Here is a 21,719-nt window from a genome sequence, read left to right as displayed (position 1 = left end):
TTTAACCTGCACACCAAAAATATTAAATTTGTTTCGCATATTTAGCTTGGAAGGGAATCTCATCCTTTTCATCCTCGGATTTAATCTCTGACTCTCCATTCATTTTCCGCATCCTCTCCTCTACTCGGTCTGCGTAGCGAGCATCTCTGACTATGCATCTGGCTCGGCTTAAAGAGGTAACACGATTTCCACTGAAATTCGTAAACTTCCCATTTCTAAAAATATCTATGCATCTCTCTCCCTTCCTCACCTCTAGCTGATACCTACAACATTTTATGCCAAGCTCACCCTAGGGGTGGTGCTTTGTGAAGCACTGATAGTTATCATCCTCGAATCATTAATATCCAATGACTACCACGGGATCAAGTATGTATTTATGCGTTGCATCTACAATCTAATGCATATATTCATCAAATAGCTCATATGCTCTCTTTTTTTTTCTAATGCTCGTAGAAACAAGACAGAAGGCCTTAGCAAAGGCATCCCCGTTTACTTAATTATCTTTGTTTTTTCACAAGTATTTAATGCCATTTTAATACTGGATGCAGTAAGTACCTTATGCCATGGATCATGTGTTGTTTATTTCTCGTAACGCTTGCTAAATTGTTGTATCTGTTTCATTTTTAAAGCTCATTCAACAGAATACCATCCAAATAATAGGCTTTGCAATCAGCAATCTGTGCCTCTTTTTTTTCGCTGTTATACAATTTAACCAGATAAGAGATACCCTGGGCGATTTAGAGGGCTTTGAACCCATTCGACTGAAGCTTATCGGGGTGACGGTGGTTACCAGTCTTACAGAGTGTGTCTATTGTTACTTGGGCTTTATGCTTTACAAAGAGTTTGGATGGAGCATATACAAAAAAATAGGAGCTGACCCACGGATGAAAAGTAAGTTGGCAAGCTTGTGCATGTATGACTGCGAAAACAAAAGTGAGCCATGGCTAATTATTACCATGATATTTTAGCTATGTATAGGACATATCAAGTTTTCCTTATGCTCTTAAAGCTTGATATTTTATTCTTCCTTGGCTTCAGGTATAATAATCATGGCGCTCTGCTTATTAATCGGGTCGGTTTGGATTCATAAGGCATATTTTGTTTTTCTAGCATTCAATTTCTGGTCTTGGTACTACAGCAAGGAGATATTGAATATCCTCTGACGATTATGGCCATACCACTAACGGTGGTGATCCTTTTCATCGCCGGATGGAGTGTGCGCCACGAATCGCGTGCAATGATGGGAGTGTTCCTCTTCGGTTTGCTCTGTGGGGTTGTCTATTTCTGCTACAAGATTCGCCGAATGTATGATCCAACCCAGGCCCACAAATATGAAAACATCATCAAGTTTCTGACGACTTACGCCGCCATGTCACTCGCAGCGTTAACCTTGACTTTTGCAAATGCTTGCATGTGTTGGCGGAATTTTGGAAAGGGGCTGAAGCAACACTGTAATTATATTGAATGACTTTATTCGTTGGCCTTAAAATACATCTAACTCTCGATCTATTTTTTTTTTTCTAACAGTATTACGTACAAATGGAACCATCCAACTCTCAAGTAGTTCGCAGCGCATAATGTCAATTGAATAAAGTAATTTTTATTCCAAGATTTGATTCATATTTTTTTCCCCCTTATTATACTTATTTATTCATTTTTCTTACGATATCAAAGATGTAGAATATATATTCTTTGTTCCTTTAGTCATTCACATTCATTTTTTGCCTTTTTTTTTGCTAATGTACTGATACTTGTCCTTGATACAATAGTTTAAGATTGCTCCACAAGAATGCTTGGAGAGTAATCATATGCTTATTTTATCCTATTAACAAGTGTAGCTTTTTACACTCTCAAGTGGGTAATCTATCCTGCAGATTTTCCGAACATCGCTTGCCACTTTTCCATCATTGTCCTGTCCCATCCCGCAAGCTTACTCTTTCTTCACTTATTTCGAATCATCAGCTCTACTCTTTCCAGAGGATGGCACTTTGCCACCAGTGTCAGCTCAGTGCACAATAGCATAATGCGAAGATAGGCTGTGAATGAAAAATTGAAAGTATTTTTGAAGCAAGAATCATATGATATCGAGCATACAATTTCACAACTTCGAATGGGGGTGCTTAATTGTCGGAATAATACGATTTCTTGCTTATTATGAATAAACCCAAGTGAGGCTTTTATTTTACCGATAACCAAGAGCAATACAGTAGCTAGTTGGGCAGGTGATGTTTTCGTGCCTCTAAAATTTTGCTGTAGAAAGGGCAGTATGTACGAATCTTTATTCTTTAATATTTTTGACTCCATATAAAGTCGTCAAATTGAGTACTATGAAGTGACAGTCGTATACTCTATCGTTTCGTTCGAAATTCCTGTTACTCTAGATAGGCAATCAAAATTATCATTTGCCAAAAATAGTCTATATTAGGGTTCGAGGAGTTTTTTTTCAAGATTATTGATTCAGGAAGCACCTTTTTTTTGATAATTGTTTTTGGCGATTCTTTCGGGATTGATATTGAAACATACAGTTTTCAAAACAAAGCGAGCCATCATGCCACTCATCGAGATCAAGTCTAATGTCGAGCCAGACAATCTTGAGCTGCACCTTAGCTCGCTCACCAAAAATATGGCCAAGTCATTGGGAAAGCCTGAGCAGGTATATAGTCGCTCTTCCTTTTTTTCTTCCTTTTTTTCATGTTCGTGAAAAAATTAATATCCACTTAAAGATCATGTCGGTTTCCTTTGAAAAAGTTTTTATGTTGTTTGGCGGCTCGACCGATCCTACTGCGTCTGTGAAAGTCTATTCCATTGGCTCACTCAGTATATTTTCTACTATATTTGTCCGTTACTTTCTTCTAATTCTTTCGTGCATTTAATTAGGTTCAGAGCAGAACAAGGTCCATTGCCAAATCATTTTCAAATTCTTACAAGAGGTCCTAAATGTAGATAAGGGGCGAGCTTACATTGCCTTTATCCCACTGGAAAGAACACACACAGGCTTCAGAGGCACCACTGTCGATGACCTGATATTATGATGTAGAGAGAGAATAGGAATGGAGCCACTCATTAATTGCGAAGTTGTTGGCACTAAGCCTAACATCATTGAAAATATGAGGGAAAATGATGTGCTTAAGTCTTTTATTCAATAAAAAATAATAATATAAAAAAAATAAACATATTTTATCTACAAGGAATGGAAGGTGAGATTAAGAGGATATCATAATATACAAGAAATGGAAAATAACAAGAATTGAATCAAATTGAGTGGTACGGTATGATCGAGGGGAATAGAACACTACACTGAGCTGTAGTTGCTCAAAAACAAAGGTCCTATTATTTTCTAGTATGGCTGGGCTAAGCCCTGAGCCTTTTCTTCCCAATCGTGACTCTGCCGCATTTTGTAGTGCGGGTTCTGCTTAACACTGAGAATAGTGGCATAGGATGAAATTACAGCCGAGAAGTAGGTCTAAAATGGAACGGAGTATAGTATCAGCCTCTCGTTTTCAATTAAAAGCAATTTTGGATGCCATCATGACAACATGAATAGTAATAATTTACCATAATGATAAAAAGCACTCCGCTCACAACGGTCCACGCAATGGATACCGTTCGCACTAGACCGCTACATGCGGCCACCGCCTCCCGGATCACCCACTCGCCATCTTTAGTTGAACCACTGCTCCCTGCAGACATATTCTGGGTTACGTCGTAAGCACAGTTTTCGATGATAACGTTGCGGTTGACGATAAAGACAGCAAGGATCCCAAACATTATTAATGTGGTCGAGAAAGTAAAGACCCACGCAGCAATGCTCTGTGCTAAGACAAGGGGATAATGACGCTAAAGGAACAGTGATTATCTACAGTCTGGAGTGGGTAAAGCAACGATAATTACGAGATAGCTTCCAAGAATGCCCAAAACTCCCGACAACGCAATAACTGCACCCACCCCAATAAGGGTGTAGAAAGCCCAGTTCATTATGTTGTAATACAAGGCAATTTCTATAGGATAATTCGAATGAAAATTAAGACAATATAGCATTAGTTTGAGACGCATAGTACGCACCATCTCTGAAAATGACCATAACAGACATGTATGCAATCCCAATGGCCTAATTATAGTTGATCCAAATTTAGCACGCAGTCGGAAAAAGAAAATGGTGAAGGATTTACCAAGAAGAGAGTCGAAATGAGCATTGCTCCCAGGGGAAGGGGAACAACCCAGCAACACTTTCGAAGCATCCTCAACGCGTAACAACAGAGCAGAAAAGGGAAAAAAAAAAAAAAAAAACAAAACAAAAAACTCCCAAGGAAAATAAAAGGAAATAAGCTTCTATTTTATTACAACCTGATTAATGCTCAGCATTTCCTAATTGCTACATTACACGGACAAGATTGAGGCTTAACCATTAAATCCCATTCGGCAGACGTGGCTGAGACGCAGTAATAAAGCCGCCAAAATAGTAGGCCATCTCGTGCCTTCAATCAGAACTATGCACAAACGGGCAAGATTCACTTATTTAACTTGCATGAGAACCTTACTCATTCCGATCACTCTGCCATTTTATTTTTGAAGCCTTGTTAGTCCCACAGTGCTTGGGCTAAACCCTCCTGTACTCCAATATGTTCCTCCCCACCCAAACACCATGTGGCTCCCTCTGGTGTGCTCTTATGGAACTGTTATTATATTGCAAGAACGTAAAACCCTCGTGTACCGCAGGATTCAATAATATCCTGCCACAATAGAATATCCAGTTGGTTGGAAAATTAGTGGGAAAGATTAGGGTTGTTTCAATAGGAAAGAGAAGAAATATTCTATTATTATTGAGTACAGTCAATAAATCTATGATGGAGAAAGGAAGAAAATCAACAATTATTTTTGCTCGCTCTGCTTCCGCTTTTTATACTCTACAATAAGCTCCTCCTGCACAAATGGCATGACCGGTGAGTGGTCTTTGTATTCCATGGAGAATTCACCCTTGCCCTGGGTCGCAGACCGTAGCTCAGTCGAGTAGCCAAACATGTTATTGAGCGAGACATCAGCTGTCACCTGGAAATAATCCTCGCCAACCTCGGTGTCTATGATGGTGCCTTTGCGTTTATTCAAGCCCCCGATGACGGTACCCTGGAACTCGACGGGCGCGGTAACGTCTACCGACATGATTGGCTCCAAAATGACGGGCTTGGCTTTAGCGTAGGCCTCGCGGAAAGCTTGGATGGTGGCAACCTTGAATGCAAGTTCGCTAGAGTCCACGGAGTGTGCAGCTCCGTCCTCCAGAATCATGCGCACTCCCTTGACGGGGTGTCCGATAAGCGAACCCTCCTGAAGGGCCTCCATGAATCCCTTCTCACAAGCAGGGATATATTGCGAGGGAATATTTCCACCGACGACTCTGTCCTCGAACGCCACATCTTTCTTGTCTCCCGTGGCCTCGTCAACCTCTCCTGCATACGGCTCGATACTGCCAACCACACGACCAAATTGACCCGCACCACCCGTTTGCTTCTTGTGTGTGTAGTTGAAGCTGGCTGGTTGGGTGATGGTTTCTCGGAAGGCGACTTGGGGCTTGCCTGTGGTGCACTCCACGTTGTATTCACGCCGCATGCGCTCGACATAGATATCAAGATGCAACTCGCCCATGCCTGAGATGATCGTCTCCTTCGACTCGGGGTCGACGTGCACTCGGAAGGTCGGGTCCTCCTTCTGGAACCGATTCAGAGCCTTTGAGAAGTTTGCAGACTCTTTGCCCTTGGGTGTCAAAGATAGTGAAATGACGGGTTCTGGAACAAACATAGAGGTCATGGTGTAGGCCTGAGTGCCGTCGGTGAAGGTGTCACCTGACGCACAGTCCACGCCAAACATGGCACAGATCTCACCAGCGCCCACATAGTCTACATCCTCCATCTCATCCGCATGCATGCGCACAAGTCGAGGCACCTTGATCTTCTTGTTCGTCTTCACATTGGTGATGTATCCTCCCTTGCGTAGCTCTCCCTGGTAGACTCGTACGTAGGTCAATTGTCCGTAGCGGCCCTCCTCAAGCTTAAATGCCAAACCAACGAAAGGATTCCGAGAGGACGATACAAGCTGCACTGGTTTCTCTTGCTGACGCTGATCAAGCGCGGTATTCGTGACCTCCGTAGGGTTCGGGAGGTATTTGCATACGGCGTCAAGAAGAGGTTGAACTGCGGTATCTTTGATGGCAGAGCCCATCAATACAGGTGCAAACTTGCGGGCAATGGTCGCACGGCGAATGGCGTTCACCAGCTGCTCAGCGGTAGGGCGCTCCTCCATCAAGAATAAGTCTGCAATTTCGTCATCGACCTCTGCTAGATTTTCAATCAACTCTGCACGCTTCTGCTCAGCAAGGGGCAAGAGCTCGGCAGGAATCTCGCCCTCTACAACACTGGTGCCTCGATAGCCCTCGTTATAGACTGCCTTCCAGTTGATCAAATCTACCACTCCCTTGAAGTTTTCCTCCATACCAATTGGAACTTGGAGTGCGGCAGAGTGAAGCCGCAGTTTGGTGCGAATCTGATCGATGACACGGAAGGGGTTCGCGCCGGCACGATCCATTTTGTTGATGAAGGAGATACGAGGGACATTATAGCGACGCATTTGTCGATCAACCGTAATAGTTTGACTCTTTTCAACAGTATACGTATTATGATAAGCGAGACTGAAAACAAGATGATGGATACGCCAGCTTGCAACTCACCTGCACACCACTCACAGCACACAACACCAAAACAGCTCCATCCAGCACTCGCAATGCACGCTCGACCTCGATAGTGAAATCAACGTGCCCAGGAGTGTCAATGATGTTAAAGTTATAGTCGCCCCATTTCGCATATGTCGCCGCACTTTGAATGGTAATTCCCTTCTCGCGCTCCAACTCCATCGAGTCCATCTTAGCTCCAACATTGTCTTTACCACGCACTTCATGAATTTCCTTGATACGTCCTGTGTAGAAGAGAACACGCTCGGTTAATGTGGTTTTGCCCGAATCAATGTGGGCCGATATTCCGATGTTGCGAAGTCTATTCAGTCTCTCCTGTAGATAAAATTACAAATTTAAATCAGTTCTTGCCCGGCATTTCACAAATTATCGACAAATGGGGAGGGGGAGAGGTAGAGGTGCTCGCCAATTCCCTTTCTTACCTTGTCCGCTGCATCCAGTTCCGACTGAAGTTGTGAGACAGCAGAAGCGGATGTCGAATTCCACCGCTGGTAACCGAATGACGCCGGTCGTAAATAGGCTGAGAAGCATGGCGATACCGCCCATTTGTTTGTGACGGGTTTGCGCGCTCGCAAAAGCGTTCGCAATAATGACATGATAATCTGATTTGGGTGGATACTTAGCAAATGAAAAATGTTCAGGGGATTTGATATTGAAAAACGATAAACACCGTCACATCTGCGCCACTTTATAGCGTCGGTTGCATATTGCGTTTAATTAAAAAGAAAAAATATCTACATGTATTGAAAAACAAAACAAGAAATGATTTTGTCCAATCTCCCCTTCCAAGAAGCCATAGAATTCCACTCAAAAGCGACCCTCATCCACAAAACCACCGTCATACACCATCAAATCCGATCCCTCCATGGAAACTGCGGCGTCCACAAGGGAGGAACCCAGTTGAGAACTCTGAAAAGAAGATCAAAAGGGCTCATTAATTCAGCATATTCAATTTGGCTGCGCTAAGGAAATCACTCTTACTTTGGATAAATATTCCTTATTTAATGAGATAGCCTTATCCATATAAGAGACTCGTTCTTGTAGTCTTGCCGCAGCAACAAATTTGTCGTTCAGCAGCTCTAGTGTTTCCGCATTCAAGTATCGACTTGACTCCTCATCGACAAAGCTGACCATCCCTCCAGCATGTCGATGGTCGATGGTAGCATGGATTTCATTATTGTCAATCTGGAAAGATCGTAAAATTAGCATACAGACATACATGAAATAGAAGGAGCAATAGGGACCATTTCAAGTATGTATTTCTCAGCCAGCTTGGCTGCGTTCGGCCCCTCGATTCCTACGGCCTCAGCGATATCAGCAAGTGACAGCGTGAGGTATGTTTGCGTGAGTTTCTGGATATTCCGGCGGTAAAGTGCTTGTATGCTCTGTTTTGCAAGTCCATTATTTCTATCCTATTATTCCAGGGTAAAGCGATATAAATTTTTAATCATAATAATAAGGTGCATGCCTTTCAATGTTACCTGAATGAAACTGGTGCGGATTTTTGCATATTCAGCCTGCACCCGCTTCACATTTGAACCTTCGAATGCTTGAGAAAATGTCACATAGGGTGTACAAGTCGATTTGAAGGTGCGATGGACTATGATGGAGATGCACTTGGGTGGGGGTTCGACCTAAGTCATTGAAATGGTGAGTTCAGTCATGAGAAACATCTAATCGCAGTAGGGTACCTTTCCTCTCAAAATTAAAGACACTAACGTATATTTTTTGTATGCCTCCAATTGAATTGTACTGACCGCATTAGCAGGAGCAGAAATTGCCTAAATATCAAGCGCAAAGGTATACATTTAAATATGATTACAAACGCACTTATGCTAATATCCAGACCCACCAAGCTCAAAAACTCAAGTGCCCGTTCAAACCTCTTAAGCCCAATATAAATCATACCCCCATAATAGTGATATAACAAATAATCCTGAATGTTGATAGCATATTGCTATAATAGTTGGGAAAATCAGGATTATTAATAGCTCACGAGTAGATGTAAATATATCTATTAAACATACCTCTGGTTCGATTTCAGAGATATCGTGGTCGAGAATAGGGAGGGCTGCGCGATAGCATTTGGATAATAAGCATTCCTTACAATAATAGCAGTGTCTATTAGCAATTATAATTGAAATGGAAAAGCAGCAGATATATAATACTTTGGCCAAAATGGGATGAAGTTTTGTCAAATGAGTCGGGGAAACAGCGAGCTTGTTGATGGCAGCGATCAAAGGATTCACAGAAATCACAGGCTAATAAGTATGACATTAGTGAGTGGGTGATTATATTTAGAGTCCAAAATAAATTTACCTTGCCCAACGCTGTAGCAAATCGGCTGAGTATATCACCAAATAATGAAACTAAAGACCATGCTCTTAGTTATCTTATAAATTTATAAAAATACCGCAAAATAGTCACATTGTTCTGGGGCAAGTTGGATCTGTTTTGCATCGCAGGTTTCAATGAAACGTATTACTAGTGGCAATAATTGGTTGACGTCAGGTTTGCCTTCAAGACACCGTGTCGTCCTATATATAAATTGGTCTTTTCAGTGAGTAATTCGAAGCACAAAAATCATATGACATCGAGCACTAACAAAAAATACAAATAGCCTAATGACTCACGAACAGGATCCAATCGAGTCAAAGGGTCTCCTTCGCTACTGATCTCCAGAAACACTTGAGTACTTGTAGCCTTGAGCGTAGGGAGGAGTTGTCCTCGGAGAACATCGAGATTAATGGTACCATCCTCAGAGAGAGTAGAGGCAGCACTGATAATGCCGAAGATCTCGTCGACGCTATTGGACATTTTAAGAATCCGTGGAATGAGACGCGCTTTCGGTGGAAAGAGGAATATGTGGCAAGTTCCAGAGAGCGTTGACGTAATTATTTTTGTGACGTTTAAATTTTGTCAACAGTAATATATTAAAGTCGGTAAACCTATTTTCTTTTTCTTTCAATCTTACCGTAGTTATAATTTTATTGCTTTACTTATATGCCGTCAGGGATCACAGCGTGCCCGAGATGTTCCTCGGCTGTGGAGAGATTAAAGATCAATCTTGACTGTGAATTTGACATGTGTGTCAACTCAGAGGTAAATAGTTAAAATCCTGCTCAACTTCCCATTTGTTAATACACATGTATTGATCCTTCTTTTTTTTTTCCCCTCCTCTAGTGTTCATTCCCATTTGATTCGAATGATTTCGTCCAATATATGCATAATCTCGAAGGTTCATCTGATGTTGTAAAATCGACTTCGAAAAAACGCAAGAATACTGCCATGAGTACCTCACCTGCCAAAAAAAAACATGAATCATCCAAGAACAAGAATGTCATTGCTATAGATCTTCCAACTCCACCCCCTTCCTCCACCGAGATGCCGGTGCATTTCCCGTTTGCGCTTGAGCCGAATGGTATTGAATTTTTTGAACAATTTTTGGACTCAGTTCCTCAAGATCACCATACGCTAAACCAGCAAGAGATGACGGTGGATAAGGAGATTGCAGGAGATGACTATTTAGATGCACGCTTAGCGGCAGACTTAGGTTTAGATCCAGCGACTTATCGAACTGCTTCTGAAGAAGCAACAAAGGAAATGGAAGAGAACGAAAATATGTTGAATGAAATGTCGCTGGAAGCGTTACTTGGAACAACGTTTGAGATGAAGGACAAGGTGTTTGGAAATTTTATAACCGATATAGAAAAAGTGGTCTAAAAAGAAAAACCTCTTTCCCTGCCATTGTAAATGCCTTTTCAATAATTTTCCTCTTACCCCTACTGTATAATTTGTATTCCTTCTTTTGCTTTTTTTTTTCATTTGAAATTCAATTAAGATTTTCAAAATTTCATTGATTAAATATCATACCGTCAAAATATTTATCAAATAAAAATTAGATACAAAGAGAAGATGGGAAGGAGCAAAAACATACAAATTCTATAATTTTTATCTATTCGTCCGCCTTAGTTACAGCAGAAGCGTCCTTAAGAGCTTTGACCTGCTTGCAGAGCTGCAAGAGATGTCGCTGCTCTGGCACAAACCCGCTACTAATCATATCTTCGTACACAGAAATAGCCGCCTCCTTTTCTCCCAGATCCAAGAATCCTCGCAACAGTAGGAAGTAGGTCCGTGGATGTGGGCGCACTCCATCCGCGGTCATCTGAGAGTATATTTGCTTTGCTTCCTGTGGTCTCCCAAGCTTCAATACCCCATCAAGCAACGAGTCGAAAGTAGCACGATCAGGTGATATATTTTGTGCCCTCATACGATCGTACATTCGTGCGGCAAGCATTGGATGCCCGAGTGAGAACAAGCCTTGGATAAGATTGGTGTAGGTGCGAACGTTCGGCTTAATGCCTTCGGCCTCCATCTCTTGGAAGGTGCGCAGTGCACCGCGCACATCGCGTGATTTCAGTAATCCCCGTATCAGTGCGCCAAACGTAACCTCGTTAGGCTTCAATCCCGAGCCACGCATTGCCTGCAGCACTGCCTCGGCTCCTTCTCTCTCAGAACGCGCTAATAGCCGGTCGATGAGGGTTGTATATGTCACAACATCAGGAGAAATTCCACTTTTCTCCATGTCACTTAGCACGTGCATCGCTTCGTCCATTCGCGACTTGGAAAGGAAGGTCCGTAAGAGTGTGTTGTAAGTGACATGATCAGGCCGTATTCCATGCTCGGACATCTGTTCATACATCTGCATTGCAGTATCGACTTGATCATGTAAAACAAACCCATTGATCATGGTGTTGAACACCACGTCGTTGAGGGGCAAGCGCAGCCGCTGTATATCCTGGAATAAGTCGATAGCCTTTGTCACATTGTGCGCTTTAAAATAACCACTAATCAAGGCATTGTAGGTGATGATGTCTGCACGGAGGCCAGATTTACGCATTTCTTTAAGAAGCGCTTCGGCAGTCTGCATATCCGGGCGGCGGCTAACTCCTGAGATCATTGCATTGTACATGACTTCATTGGGTTTAATGCCGCTCTCACGCATTTCCTTCCATACTTCGCCAGCCTCTTGTAGCCGATAATTTTCGGCCAACCCAGCAATAAGGGTACTATAGGTTAACTGATTTAACTCGACTCCATCGGCGCGAAGACGCTTCCACGCTTCGATGGCTTCGCGTGTCTTCCCCTGTCTGAACAGATGACCGAGCTGTGTTGTAAACGCGGGAGTGTTGGGTCTGACACCCTCTGCAAACAATTCTTTGACAACCTCCATCTCTTCATCACTTAATGCCTTTGCGCCCCATGGCACAAGATTTGCAGCGTGTTTCTCAAAGGTTACCAGAGTAGGCGCCAAATGTCCGGTTGCTTCCGAGTCGAAGAGCGTTCGTGCTGCAGCATTATCCCCGCTTCGTACCATGGCAGCAAGTACCATATTAAAGGCCGTAATATTTGGTTTCTTTCCATCGGATATCATTTCTTCGTACGTCTTACATACATCTGCGTACTTTCCAAGGCGATACTGCGCTCTCATCACATCCATCAGCACTGCAAGGTGTTTCCCATCGTCATTTTTTTTCAAACTTTCAGCAGCGACAAGCTGGAGAATGCGCTCATCATTTCGAGCTCCAACCTCCGAGTTTTCGCGGGCTTGAGCGGAGAGAATTTGACGTAGTTGGATTAAATCGCGAGAAGTTATGTGTTCGCTGCTGCCCAAAATTTCATAAGCTTTCCAAGCGGCGTCGGCATTTTTGGTGAATAGTGCATTACGAAAGTCACGATAGGTGCGTGGAACGCGCTGACGTGGATGCAGATTTTGTTCCGAATTTTGCTTTAATGCTGTCGGGACAGATGATGCTGATGTTGGGGTATTAGAGGCGTCAGTAGCTATTGTTCGTAAGAGCGGATGGGGGTGGCGAATACGAGGCAACATTGACTGGGATAGTTGCCCAGTAAGTTGGCGCGGCCATCGAAGAATGCGAGGGCCAGTAAACATAATGAAGTTTAGCGCGCTTACTCCAAGCAAACCCTCTGCTAGCTAAATATTAAGAAATCAAAATAAACAATATTTGTGACTGTCCTTATATGTGCCTTTATTAAAAAATCGCATATTCTATAAGGCATATCCATCATAGAGAATGAAATAAATGTGTTTGTGCGTGTATATTTATAGCAAAGATAATGTTGCATATCGCATATATAACAATGTTGAAGTATTAGTCTCGCATTTAAATATTTCCTAATAGAAGACTTGCCCCTAACACAATTATTGCTGTCCCTCGCTCCTTCAGTGACGCGGCATCAGAAAATGTATTATTGAAGAAAACAGAGGATCTACTGGAGGGAATGGATGTGCTATGGTGCGTAAGTGGGATGGTACTTAGGGTTTGTTGTGGTAGGATAGTTTGCGATATATTGTTGCCATTAGGGGGCATACTAGCTGCAGCACCTTGGCGATTTTCAATAGTTGGAGACGCAAGTGGTGGAAGAGTATTAGCAGAAGGCGAGCCACCAGGATATTCACCAGGTTTTTTAGGCGATATAGGGCTATCGTATTTTTGCGCAGTAGAAGATTCGCCCTGGTTATTTGGGGATGGGCTACCGCTTGGTTCGGAGACAGGTATGGTTGTATGAGTCCCGATCTCGTCGCTATCATTATTATCCTCAGTCCATTTCTTATTGCCCATGTCGTCTGCCCCTGCCTCCTCTTCCTCCTCCTCCTCTTTACTCTCGCTTTCTTCACCTTCCTCTTCCTCTTCTTCCTGCTCGTCATCTTCCTGCCTTTGTTCAGATTCATTATCACCTTCACCATTCTGTCGATTATTCTCATTTTCCTCATTTTCTTCCTCATTGCTTTCACGTCCCCCGTGGTATTCATCATCGCTTTCTTGAGTTTCCTCATCTTCTTCCGCATGTCTTCCTAATCCATCTTCATGCTTTTTTCCCTCCTCTACCTCGTCATTTTCTCCTCTTCCAGCTGCATCTTTTTTATCTCCTTTTTCGTCTCCCTTATCTTTAGTATCTTCATTATCTTTTGCGTCTTCATTATCTTTCGCGTCTTCATTTTCAGGCTTGTTTGGCGCACCCGATGGCTGCTTCTTAGTTTCTTCTTCTGGTTTTGAAGGGATCTCTGGTTTCGGAACAGGTGTTGTTGCTGGTGTACCCGAGGGAGGTTGAGTTGCCACCGGTGGCTGGGCTGGAGTATGTTTAGTACCGGGAATCGAATCTCTGCTTGTTACTTCTATAGGTTGAATTTGGTAAGTCAGGATAAGAGCAAAACCAGAAAGTCAGTTTACCTCCTAGCCCATCATGAGAGCGTGGGCTTGCAAGAGGTAGTAAGGCCAGCGAAATAGCAACAATGAGAAGCCGATATTTGACCATGGTGAGGAATACTACAGTTTTGAGAAAAAGCAACGAAGCGACTGTTTTTATTCTATCAAATAATGAGTGCAGCCGTTGTATTTTAAATTTACGCGTTTCTTCTTTCTTACATTAATTGTTTTAACAAATACCCTCGATGGCCTAGGCTTCTGCGAAATACTCAACAGTTGAGAATCAAATCGAGCAATTAGAAGGATTGAAAACGCCCAGAGGATATTGATTATGGAATGATCAACAATAGAGCGACTCAATGATACGTGAGAGAATAGTTCACGGCTCTGACGGATTATTTTATATTTAGCTTTCTAGACTTACCATCTCAACCTCGTAGACAGTGTCCCGCTAGCTAAAATAAGATCTAGCAATGGCTTAGAGCTACATTGAGTAATGGAGAATCAATTTAAAATACTGTTGACATGACTTTTCAATTAAAGAAATCTGCATTCGCATCATTTTCTTTCTAAGGCTAGACTTAATTACGTTAATTCTATGTAAATCGGGTGCATATTTTAAGGGTATTCACTAGAGAAATCCAGAGACTTTTATAGACTCAAACAACTATTCCCAAAATATTATAGGATTATCCTGTAATATTTTGGGACCTTCAAATTAATATAAGCGAGGAGCCCTTTTCACACTTTTCCGAATGTTCTGGATCTCTACCGAAGTCGAGAGCATCCAGTCCCTTCGAAACTAACCCACCGTGGACACCAGCAGTAAACAATTTTTTCAACCTGAGAAACGTCAAAGGTGGCGGTGTTTACTGGGAACTAATTTATAAATAAATATCAGGTCACCTAATCAAATTTTGTCCTCGTGATTCCTATTAGAATCTATGGGCTTAAATCTAAAATAGCAACGACATAATACGCTTTAGTATGGACTTATCCTTTACATCGATAAAGAGCTTTATATGGAAAAATAGGTTTGAATTTATGGATTTCGGGTAGTGGTTTATTCAAAGTGCATATTTTGAGGCATTGATAAGCATCGAACTAGTAGTGTTATACACTGTTGTGATTAATTAAAACTGGTCAATATATACAGTTGCTTTTCTCTATAAACCAATTTTCCTCATCAGTACATGCCATATTCCTTCTTTGACGAGCTAAATATAGAAGAACTACATACACTATATAATTATTATAACCTAGTAATATAAAATTGAAAAGTTGATAAAGTGCTCAATTTAATCTATATCTAAATCTAATCATTTTAAGAATTCTAACACCGAATTTCAGTTGGCCGTCCCATGACAGTTATCTTGGTTTATGGGATAGATTTGATTCATATTTGCACATAGTCGACAATTTGAAACTACGAATTATAGGAGAGATAGATTTGAATAGAGTTTCGGGTCTCTTTGCATATATCTAGAACAACTTTATAGCTTTTGCAATAAATTAATATAAATTAATGCAAATAGGTAAGGTAATGAATTTTCCATTGCAGTTGCCCTGTTTTCTTATGATGGATATAGCAGAGCAAGAGAGGAAGGCAAGCTTCCGGCACCGTTTGAATGGATTCATGGCCGGAGTTGCTAGTGGCATCACGAAGCTCATTGTCGGGCATCCATTTGGTATATAAGCTTATGTATAGCGAGTGTCTATCATATCGCTAAGCTGAAATTAACTATGTTGTTGCGATTAGATACCATCAAAGTGCGTTTACAGACTTCGGGAGTGTCAGAAGGGAGATTCAAAGGCCCTCTTCATTGCCTCGTTACGACAGTAAGAAAGGTACCTTAGAGCTTCTACATTCACATTTTATTTCTTATCAAGATTGAGATATCGATATAATTAGGAAGGGTTCTTTGCAGTGTACAAGGGGGCAACCCCCCCGCTAGTAGGTAAGAAAACAATCCATTCATGAAAATCTTCATTAGCTAATTGTTGGTTTATATTGAATAGGTTGGATGTTTATGGATTCTTTAATGTAAACATTTTATTTGAATCATTCCGACGAGAGCATACTCAACTCATTAAAAATAGGCTTGGCTCGCTGCACAATTATCGCCTTCTCCTTCAGGGTGGTGACCCTACACATAAACTCTCCATTTTTGAACACGGGCTGGCCGGCTTAGGAGCTGGATGTACCGTAAGTTTCATTGCCGCACCGATTGAGCAGGTTAAAGCACGACTCCAAGTACAATATGATGCAAGCACGAAACAATATAATGGGCCAATTGATTGTGCAAGGCAGCTCGTGAGTAAGAGTATTTGATATTTGAAAGTTACCTATCATTTATATAGTTGGAAATTAGATACGCAATAATGGAATCAAAGGCCTTTGGAAAGGGTTGAGTGCGACACTTCTTTTTCGGTCTTGGTTTTTTGTATACTGGAGTAGCTATGAAGTGATGGTTCGCGGCATGCGCTCTCATACCCAGTTCAGTGAACCGCTGATCAACTTTCTAGCCGGTGGAATGGCCGCCAATTTCTTCTGGCTCGGCTCTTTTCCGGCAGGTATGTCCCACCCAACATTGTTGTAAACACACTCAAATTTGCATACTAAAGCATCTTTGCTCTAGATGTGGTTAAAAATAGAATAATGACCCAGCCAGATACTCGTCCTCTACGCTACCCATCCATAGTAGCGTGCGCCCGCGAGGTTAAGCGAATGGAAGGTTTTCGAGGATTCTATCGCGGATTTCTCCCCTGTATATTGCGCGCATTCCCTACAAATGCTAGTGCCATCTTGATGTTTGAAAGTGTGATGAGGTTGCTAAAGGAGTACTAAATATTTATCCATTGCTATTTCTTGTTTTATTTTTGTTATCTCCTCTCATTAGCTGCCCATTTTAAAATACAAGCTATTTTTTGAAAATGTCTGAATAATTGCTCTAGGTTAGGTTGGCATTAAATTATTCGACCAAAATTACCCACTTAGTCTCTCTATTTTACTTCTTACTTTCCCATCTTATTAATTTCCACACTAATCCGGCCAACATCTCAATCTTTCTTACTCTCCCTTTTCGCTTTCTCTCTGCAAATCTATTCATAACTTATTTTAATTAACGATTCTATTACGTCCGAAGAGGATTGTAATTTTGGTAGTTTTTTTCACACTTTCCATTTCTTTTTTCTTTTTCCATTTTCTTTCTCCATTTTTATTTTATTGATTCTTTCAGGGTGGTTATTTAGCTCAAACGACATAATTTTTTTAAAAATCTAGTGTATATTTATAAATTCTCTTTCAGATTCTGCCACCGTTTTTCTTTTGCTTTTAATTGCCTGAGATTTTTTTTTTTTTGCTCTTTTATTTTTTTTTCTTTTGCGATCGACTCTATTTTCCCTTCCTTGTCGTTTATACTATGTCGAACACGCTTGAACTGCATGTTGGTAAGTCGACTTTTTATTGTAGTTTTATTATACTTTCCTGCAAATTCAAAGGCTCTAACTTGTCATGAATTTTAGGAAACAAATATCGTTTAGGTCGGAAGGTTGGCTCAGGATCCTTTGGCGACATCTATTTGGGTGTTAACATTTACAATGGCGAGGAGGTCGCTGTGAAACTCGAATCTGTACGTTCTCGACACCCACAGCTTGATTACGAAACAAAAGTGTACAAAATTCTTGCTGGTGGCGTTGGCATCCCGTTTGTGCGCTGGTACGGGACAGAGAAAGATTTTAATTGCATGGTGATGGACTTGCTAGGCCCTTCCTTGGAAGATCTGTTCAACTTTTGTGGAAGGAAGTTTTCACTGAAGACGGTTCTGCTTCTCGCTGATCAATTGGTAAGTCTTCGCTCATAGCCTAGAGTAAATGGCCCATATCATATTCTTACAAATACTAATGAGTGTACTCTGTTATTAGATATCACGCATCGAGTATATCCATTCCAAAAACTTCCTTCATCGCGACATTAAGCCAGACAACTTTCTAATGGGAATTGGTAAGCGCGGAAACCAGGTGAATGTGATTGACTTTGGGCTTGCAAAACGCTACCGCGATCCGAAGACACACTTGCATATTCCTTATCGCGAGAATAAGAACCTGACTGGTACAGCTCGCTATGCTTCCATCAACACGCATCTAGGGGTCGAGCAATCGCGTCGCGACGATCTTGAATCTCTAGGATATGTGCTGATGTACTTTTTGCGCGGATCTCTCCCATGGCAGGGATTGAAAGCCACCACCAAGAAGCAGAAATATGATCGGATCATGGAGAAGAAGATGACCACACCTGCGGAGGTGCTTTGCCGTGGGTTCCCAAACGAATTTGTTATTTATCTTAATTATGCACGATCGCTACGTTTCGATGACAAGCCCGACTATAGCTACTTGAGAAAACTCTTCCGCGATTTGTTTGTACGTGAGGGATTCCAGTATGATTACGTGTTCGACTGGACGGTGATGAAGCTAGAAGGCAAAGCGTCGGAGAGTCAATCTTCGGCTGCGGGCGGGATGCAAGCAGGCGTTGCGGGGGGTGCGGGAGGAGCAGGAAATGGAATACCCCTATCTCGCCAGGTACATAACGAAACATCAGCAGGAGTGAGACGGCAGCCTAGTCAGCCCCAGATGGTACGCACGGCGGGCAACCGTCCCGTAGTAACAAGTGGCCGACGAGTAGTTGCGGATCCAAATGCGATGCCTCCGGTGGCAACGGATCGAATCTTACGCAGCCAAGTGAAAGCAACACCGCAGGGTTTGGCCGGTGCTGCTTATGGGTACCGGGGAAAGGAGACGGGATACGGGGGCCCTAGAGGGTTATAATGGAGCAGTGAGTTATTAATCAATACAAATTGAGTACGGGGCCGTGAACTGAAATATTGTGTAAACAATTAATATATATATATAAACATACGCATTTATCTTTTTTGTTTTGCGTTCTGAATGCTTTTTTTTTTTGTGTGTGATTTTCTCCTCTTTGTTTTAATATTTTTCTCTTTTATCAGTAGATGCTTTTCTGATATATTGTATGAAAGTGATAAATGTGTGATTTTCATTTCTCTTATTTTTTTTTTCAACATGACGTTTCTTTACCAATGAAAATAATGCCAGCGGAAAAAAAATATTGTGGTAATGGTAATAGGTAGGATTTATTTGATTTTGTACGAAAACAAAAAGGCGATAACAAAGTAAAATATATATATATGCGGATGTATATATATATTTATATTTATAAGAATAATTTTCATTTTTATAATAAAATAAAACAATCTAGTTGAAAGACACGTTCACGCCCGCCTGTTTTCCGAGTGCAATGATATTTGCAAGCTGCACTGACTTCTTGGCCGCCTCGTCTAAATCATCGACAGCAAAAATGCGCAGAGATGACTCGTTGATTAGCCTCTTGGCCTCTTCCACGTTCGTGCCCTTGAGGCGAACCACCAGCGGGACCCGCATATCCAACTCCTTGGCAGCGGCAATGATTCCTTGGGCGATGACATCACACCGAAGGATACCTCCGAAGATGTTGACGAACACAGCGTTGACCGAGGGGTCCGAGGTGATCAATTCGAAGGCGGACTTGACCTGCTCAGCAGTGGCGTTACCTCCGCAGTCAAGGAAGTTAGCAGGTTCACCTAAATATACGCATTTCCAAAGGGTGAGTGGATACTGACTCAGACAACAAAGAGACTGAGGACTTACCCCCATTGAGCTTGATGACGTCCATTGTAGCCATAGCAAGACCGGCTCCGTTTACCAGACAGCCTATGTTTCCGTCGAGTCCAATGTAGTTCAAGTTGGCCTCGTGCGCCTTGACCTCACGAGGATCCTCCTGGGTTGTGTCGCGGAGGGCAAACACTTCCTTTTGTCTGAAGTCCGCGTTGTCATCGAAGTTCAACTTGGCATCCATGCACAGCACCTCATGGTCCGGAGTCTCCGACATGGGATTAATTTCAACCTGGGTCGCATCCTTTTCGCGGAAGAGGCGGTAGAGGTTCAGCATGGCATCAGCAGCCTGGTCGATGCCCTTGGGAGAGAACCCTAGGCGCTTCGCAAGATCACGAGCATCCTCAGGGCGCAAACCAGTGTTAATATCCACGGGCAGAGTCAGGATTGCCTCCGGGTTCTCGGCTGCGACTCCTTCAATATCAACACCGCCTTGGCTTGAGGCAACAATGACAGGGCGCTGAGTCTTGCGATCCATAAGGATGGCAAAGTAGTACTCACGACGCGCATACTTGCGTTCACAGATGTACACTGCATTGCATAGCTTGCCCTGGGCACCGGTTTGCTTTGTAATGAGCCTATGGCCAAGCATTTTGGATGCAAGTTCTTTGGCCTCTTCTGGACTATTTTACAAAGAAAAAAATGAATCGAATATATACAGCTGATATTTCCACAAAATAAATCAATAAAGCTGAAAAAACAGGAAGCACAAAACTTACGAGTAGATAAGCTTAACACCACCCTTGAGACCACTGTCGAAAACACCTTTACCGCGACCTCCTGCCAACACCTGGGCCTTGATGACCATATCATCAGTGCCTAATAATCACACGGTGACGAGGAAAAAAAATAACCAGACGTGAATCAACATTTCTAACGTCCCAATAATCCACATCATCACCTACCAAGTTTTTTCGCTGCCTCAAAAGCTTCATCAGCAGTCTTCGCAACAATACCACGGGGAGTCTTGACTCCGTACTGATTCATCAGCTGCTGAGAGAGATACTCATGAATGGCGAGGAAGCGCTTTTGTTGCACATTGGGCTTAGCAACAGGCTATATTGGTCAATAGATTAGCGAATGAATTCTACTCTATCGATTCCAACATAAACAATAAAAGGAAATATATAATGAAGATTGAAATTTAGGAGATGAATTACCATACGGCTGGCTAAATTGGCAGCGACCTTGAGAGACCGGAACATCTTGAAGTTGTTTAGAGGGAGGGGGAAAAAAGATTAGAAATAGATGTTAAAAATGAACGAAACGCGGAACTGTCGAAGTATTGTTGACTTTCCCACCCTTGCCCGCTCGATGTTTCCCCAAATCCTTCCAAACGATTGGCCGCAATGAGGAAATCATGGCTTAGCTCTAAAGTCGTTCCTCTTGTAACCAAGATTAATAATATTTCGAAGATACACTTTTATTAAATAGAAAAAACCAACTATTAACAATTAAGTAGAATATATACAAGAATAACAAAAAAGTGACAAAAACGATACTGTGCCTATATACTAATATTTATAAATTATCAACAAATAGAATATCGCTTCTTAACCTCGTCATTGCGACCATGGTGAAAAGTGCTCGGAATAGCTAAGGATGTATATCATAAGGAATCTAAATATAATGTACGAGACATCCATTTATACACCTTACCAATATTATCAGCACGACTCCACCTCCAAGACATTCTTCGCACTTTGACGGGTGTGAACTCGCGATGTACGGGCACGCCCAATTCTTGGGCGACGCGCTCTAGCAAGGGTGTGGGTGTTGGTGCAATGACAAACTCGACACCTAGATTGATAAATCGATTGAGCATGGAACCAAAGGAGAAGCAATTATAATCGCGTCTTTGACTATTTACCTCTTAGCACTCCAGCCATGGATTCGTAATCAAGATCTGTCTTCAATATTACGCGCACCCCATACCCGGACCGCAAAATTGTAGTAACAGTATTCGGGGGTGTGTTGCCAAGAACAACGACTTGTGGGGAAGGCAAATAGCGCGACATTTTCTTATA

The 21,719-nt window shown here is 42.2% G+C and overlaps 12 protein-coding genes across 12 annotated transcripts; 5 read left to right on the top strand and 7 right to left on the bottom strand.

The window, feature by feature from the left end:
• Nucleotides 1–152: 152 nt before the first annotated feature.
• On the top strand, nt 153–1,592 carry VTP21DRAFT_9138 (uncharacterized protein; the record flags this gene model as incomplete). Its single annotated transcript, XM_069400062.1, has 7 exons — nt 153–176; nt 257–366; nt 454–547; nt 630–891; nt 969–1,038; nt 1,111–1,451; nt 1,528–1,592. The coding sequence occupies 7 exons, from the start codon at nt 153–155 to the stop codon at nt 1,590–1,592; spliced, it is 966 nt and encodes a 321-aa protein (XP_069254026.1).
• Nucleotides 1,593–2,548: 956 nt separating this feature from the next.
• VTP21DRAFT_9137 (uncharacterized protein) lies at nt 2,549–3,032 on the top strand (the record flags this gene model as incomplete). Its single annotated transcript, XM_069400061.1, has 3 exons — nt 2,549–2,653; nt 2,724–2,817; nt 2,878–3,032. The coding sequence occupies 3 exons, from the start codon at nt 2,549–2,551 to the stop codon at nt 3,030–3,032; spliced, it is 354 nt and encodes a 117-aa protein (XP_069254025.1).
• Nucleotides 3,033–3,337: 305 nt separating this feature from the next.
• Nucleotides 3,338–4,193, bottom strand: VTP21DRAFT_9136 (uncharacterized protein; the record flags this gene model as incomplete). The annotated part of the gene is made up of 5 exons (XM_069400060.1): nt 3,338–3,463; nt 3,556–3,837; nt 3,892–3,998; nt 4,063–4,108; nt 4,170–4,193. The coding sequence occupies 5 exons, from the start codon at nt 4,191–4,193 to the stop codon at nt 3,338–3,340; spliced, it is 585 nt and encodes a 194-aa protein (XP_069254024.1).
• A 676-nt stretch (nt 4,194–4,869) lies between these two features.
• Nucleotides 4,870–7,332, bottom strand: VTP21DRAFT_9135 (uncharacterized protein; the record flags this gene model as incomplete). The annotated part of the gene is made up of 3 exons (XM_069400059.1): nt 4,870–6,642; nt 6,716–7,051; nt 7,159–7,332. The coding sequence occupies 3 exons, from the start codon at nt 7,330–7,332 to the stop codon at nt 4,870–4,872; spliced, it is 2,283 nt and encodes a 760-aa protein (XP_069254023.1).
• Nucleotides 7,333–7,543: 211 nt separating this feature from the next.
• On the bottom strand, nt 7,544–9,553 carry VTP21DRAFT_9134 (uncharacterized protein; the record flags this gene model as incomplete). The annotated part of the gene is made up of 11 exons (XM_069400058.1): nt 7,544–7,645; nt 7,718–7,921; nt 7,981–8,148; nt 8,218–8,370; nt 8,428–8,517; nt 8,589–8,693; nt 8,764–8,838; nt 8,905–8,997; nt 9,056–9,105; nt 9,164–9,273; nt 9,342–9,553. The coding sequence occupies 11 exons, from the start codon at nt 9,551–9,553 to the stop codon at nt 7,544–7,546; spliced, it is 1,362 nt and encodes a 453-aa protein (XP_069254022.1).
• Nucleotides 9,554–9,739: 186 nt separating this feature from the next.
• On the top strand, nt 9,740–10,459 carry VTP21DRAFT_9133 (uncharacterized protein; the record flags this gene model as incomplete). Its single annotated transcript, XM_069400057.1, has 2 exons — nt 9,740–9,838; nt 9,920–10,459. 2 exons carry the CDS (start codon nt 9,740–9,742, stop codon nt 10,457–10,459), a joined length of 639 nt encoding a protein of 212 aa, XP_069254021.1.
• A 232-nt stretch (nt 10,460–10,691) lies between these two features.
• VTP21DRAFT_9132 (uncharacterized protein) lies at nt 10,692–12,689 on the bottom strand (the record flags this gene model as incomplete). The annotated part of the gene is made up of 1 exon (XM_069400056.1): nt 10,692–12,689. The coding sequence occupies one exon, from the start codon at nt 12,687–12,689 to the stop codon at nt 10,692–10,694; it is 1,998 nt and encodes a 665-aa protein (XP_069254020.1).
• A 232-nt stretch (nt 12,690–12,921) lies between these two features.
• On the bottom strand, nt 12,922–14,074 carry VTP21DRAFT_9131 (uncharacterized protein; the record flags this gene model as incomplete). The annotated part of the gene is made up of 2 exons (XM_069400055.1): nt 12,922–13,934; nt 13,990–14,074. The coding sequence occupies 2 exons, from the start codon at nt 14,072–14,074 to the stop codon at nt 12,922–12,924; spliced, it is 1,098 nt and encodes a 365-aa protein (XP_069254019.1).
• A 1,467-nt stretch (nt 14,075–15,541) lies between these two features.
• Nucleotides 15,542–16,813, top strand: VTP21DRAFT_9130 (uncharacterized protein; the record flags this gene model as incomplete). Its single annotated transcript, XM_069400054.1, has 7 exons — nt 15,542–15,653; nt 15,725–15,813; nt 15,878–15,923; nt 15,985–16,009; nt 16,066–16,279; nt 16,338–16,539; nt 16,605–16,813. 7 exons carry the CDS (start codon nt 15,542–15,544, stop codon nt 16,811–16,813), a joined length of 897 nt encoding a protein of 298 aa, XP_069254018.1.
• A 574-nt stretch (nt 16,814–17,387) lies between these two features.
• Nucleotides 17,388–18,789, top strand: VTP21DRAFT_9129 (uncharacterized protein; the record flags this gene model as incomplete). Its single annotated transcript, XM_069400052.1, has 3 exons — nt 17,388–17,415; nt 17,491–17,810; nt 17,890–18,789. 3 exons carry the CDS (start codon nt 17,388–17,390, stop codon nt 18,787–18,789), a joined length of 1,248 nt encoding a protein of 415 aa, XP_069254017.1.
• A 447-nt stretch (nt 18,790–19,236) lies between these two features.
• Nucleotides 19,237–20,897, bottom strand: VTP21DRAFT_9128 (uncharacterized protein; the record flags this gene model as incomplete). The annotated part of the gene is made up of 5 exons (XM_069400051.1): nt 19,237–19,601; nt 19,669–20,315; nt 20,412–20,511; nt 20,598–20,748; nt 20,853–20,897. The coding sequence occupies 5 exons, from the start codon at nt 20,895–20,897 to the stop codon at nt 19,237–19,239; spliced, it is 1,308 nt and encodes a 435-aa protein (XP_069254016.1).
• A 326-nt stretch (nt 20,898–21,223) lies between these two features.
• Nucleotides 21,224–21,710, bottom strand: VTP21DRAFT_9127 (uncharacterized protein; the record flags this gene model as incomplete). Its single annotated transcript, XM_069400050.1, has 3 exons — nt 21,224–21,288; nt 21,352–21,492; nt 21,563–21,710. The coding sequence occupies 3 exons, from the start codon at nt 21,708–21,710 to the stop codon at nt 21,224–21,226; spliced, it is 354 nt and encodes a 117-aa protein (XP_069254015.1).
• Nucleotides 21,711–21,719: the final 9 nt, after the last annotated feature.

The sequence above is a fragment of the Calcarisporiella thermophila genome (genome assembly GCF_041956535.1).
Source record: "Calcarisporiella thermophila strain CBS 279.70 unplaced genomic scaffold VTP21scaffold_5, whole genome shotgun sequence".
Classification (NCBI taxonomy): Eukaryota; Fungi; Calcarisporiellomycota; class Calcarisporiellomycetes; order Calcarisporiellales; family Calcarisporiellaceae; genus Calcarisporiella; species Calcarisporiella thermophila.
This window is presented reverse-complemented; position numbering and strand designations above follow the sequence as displayed.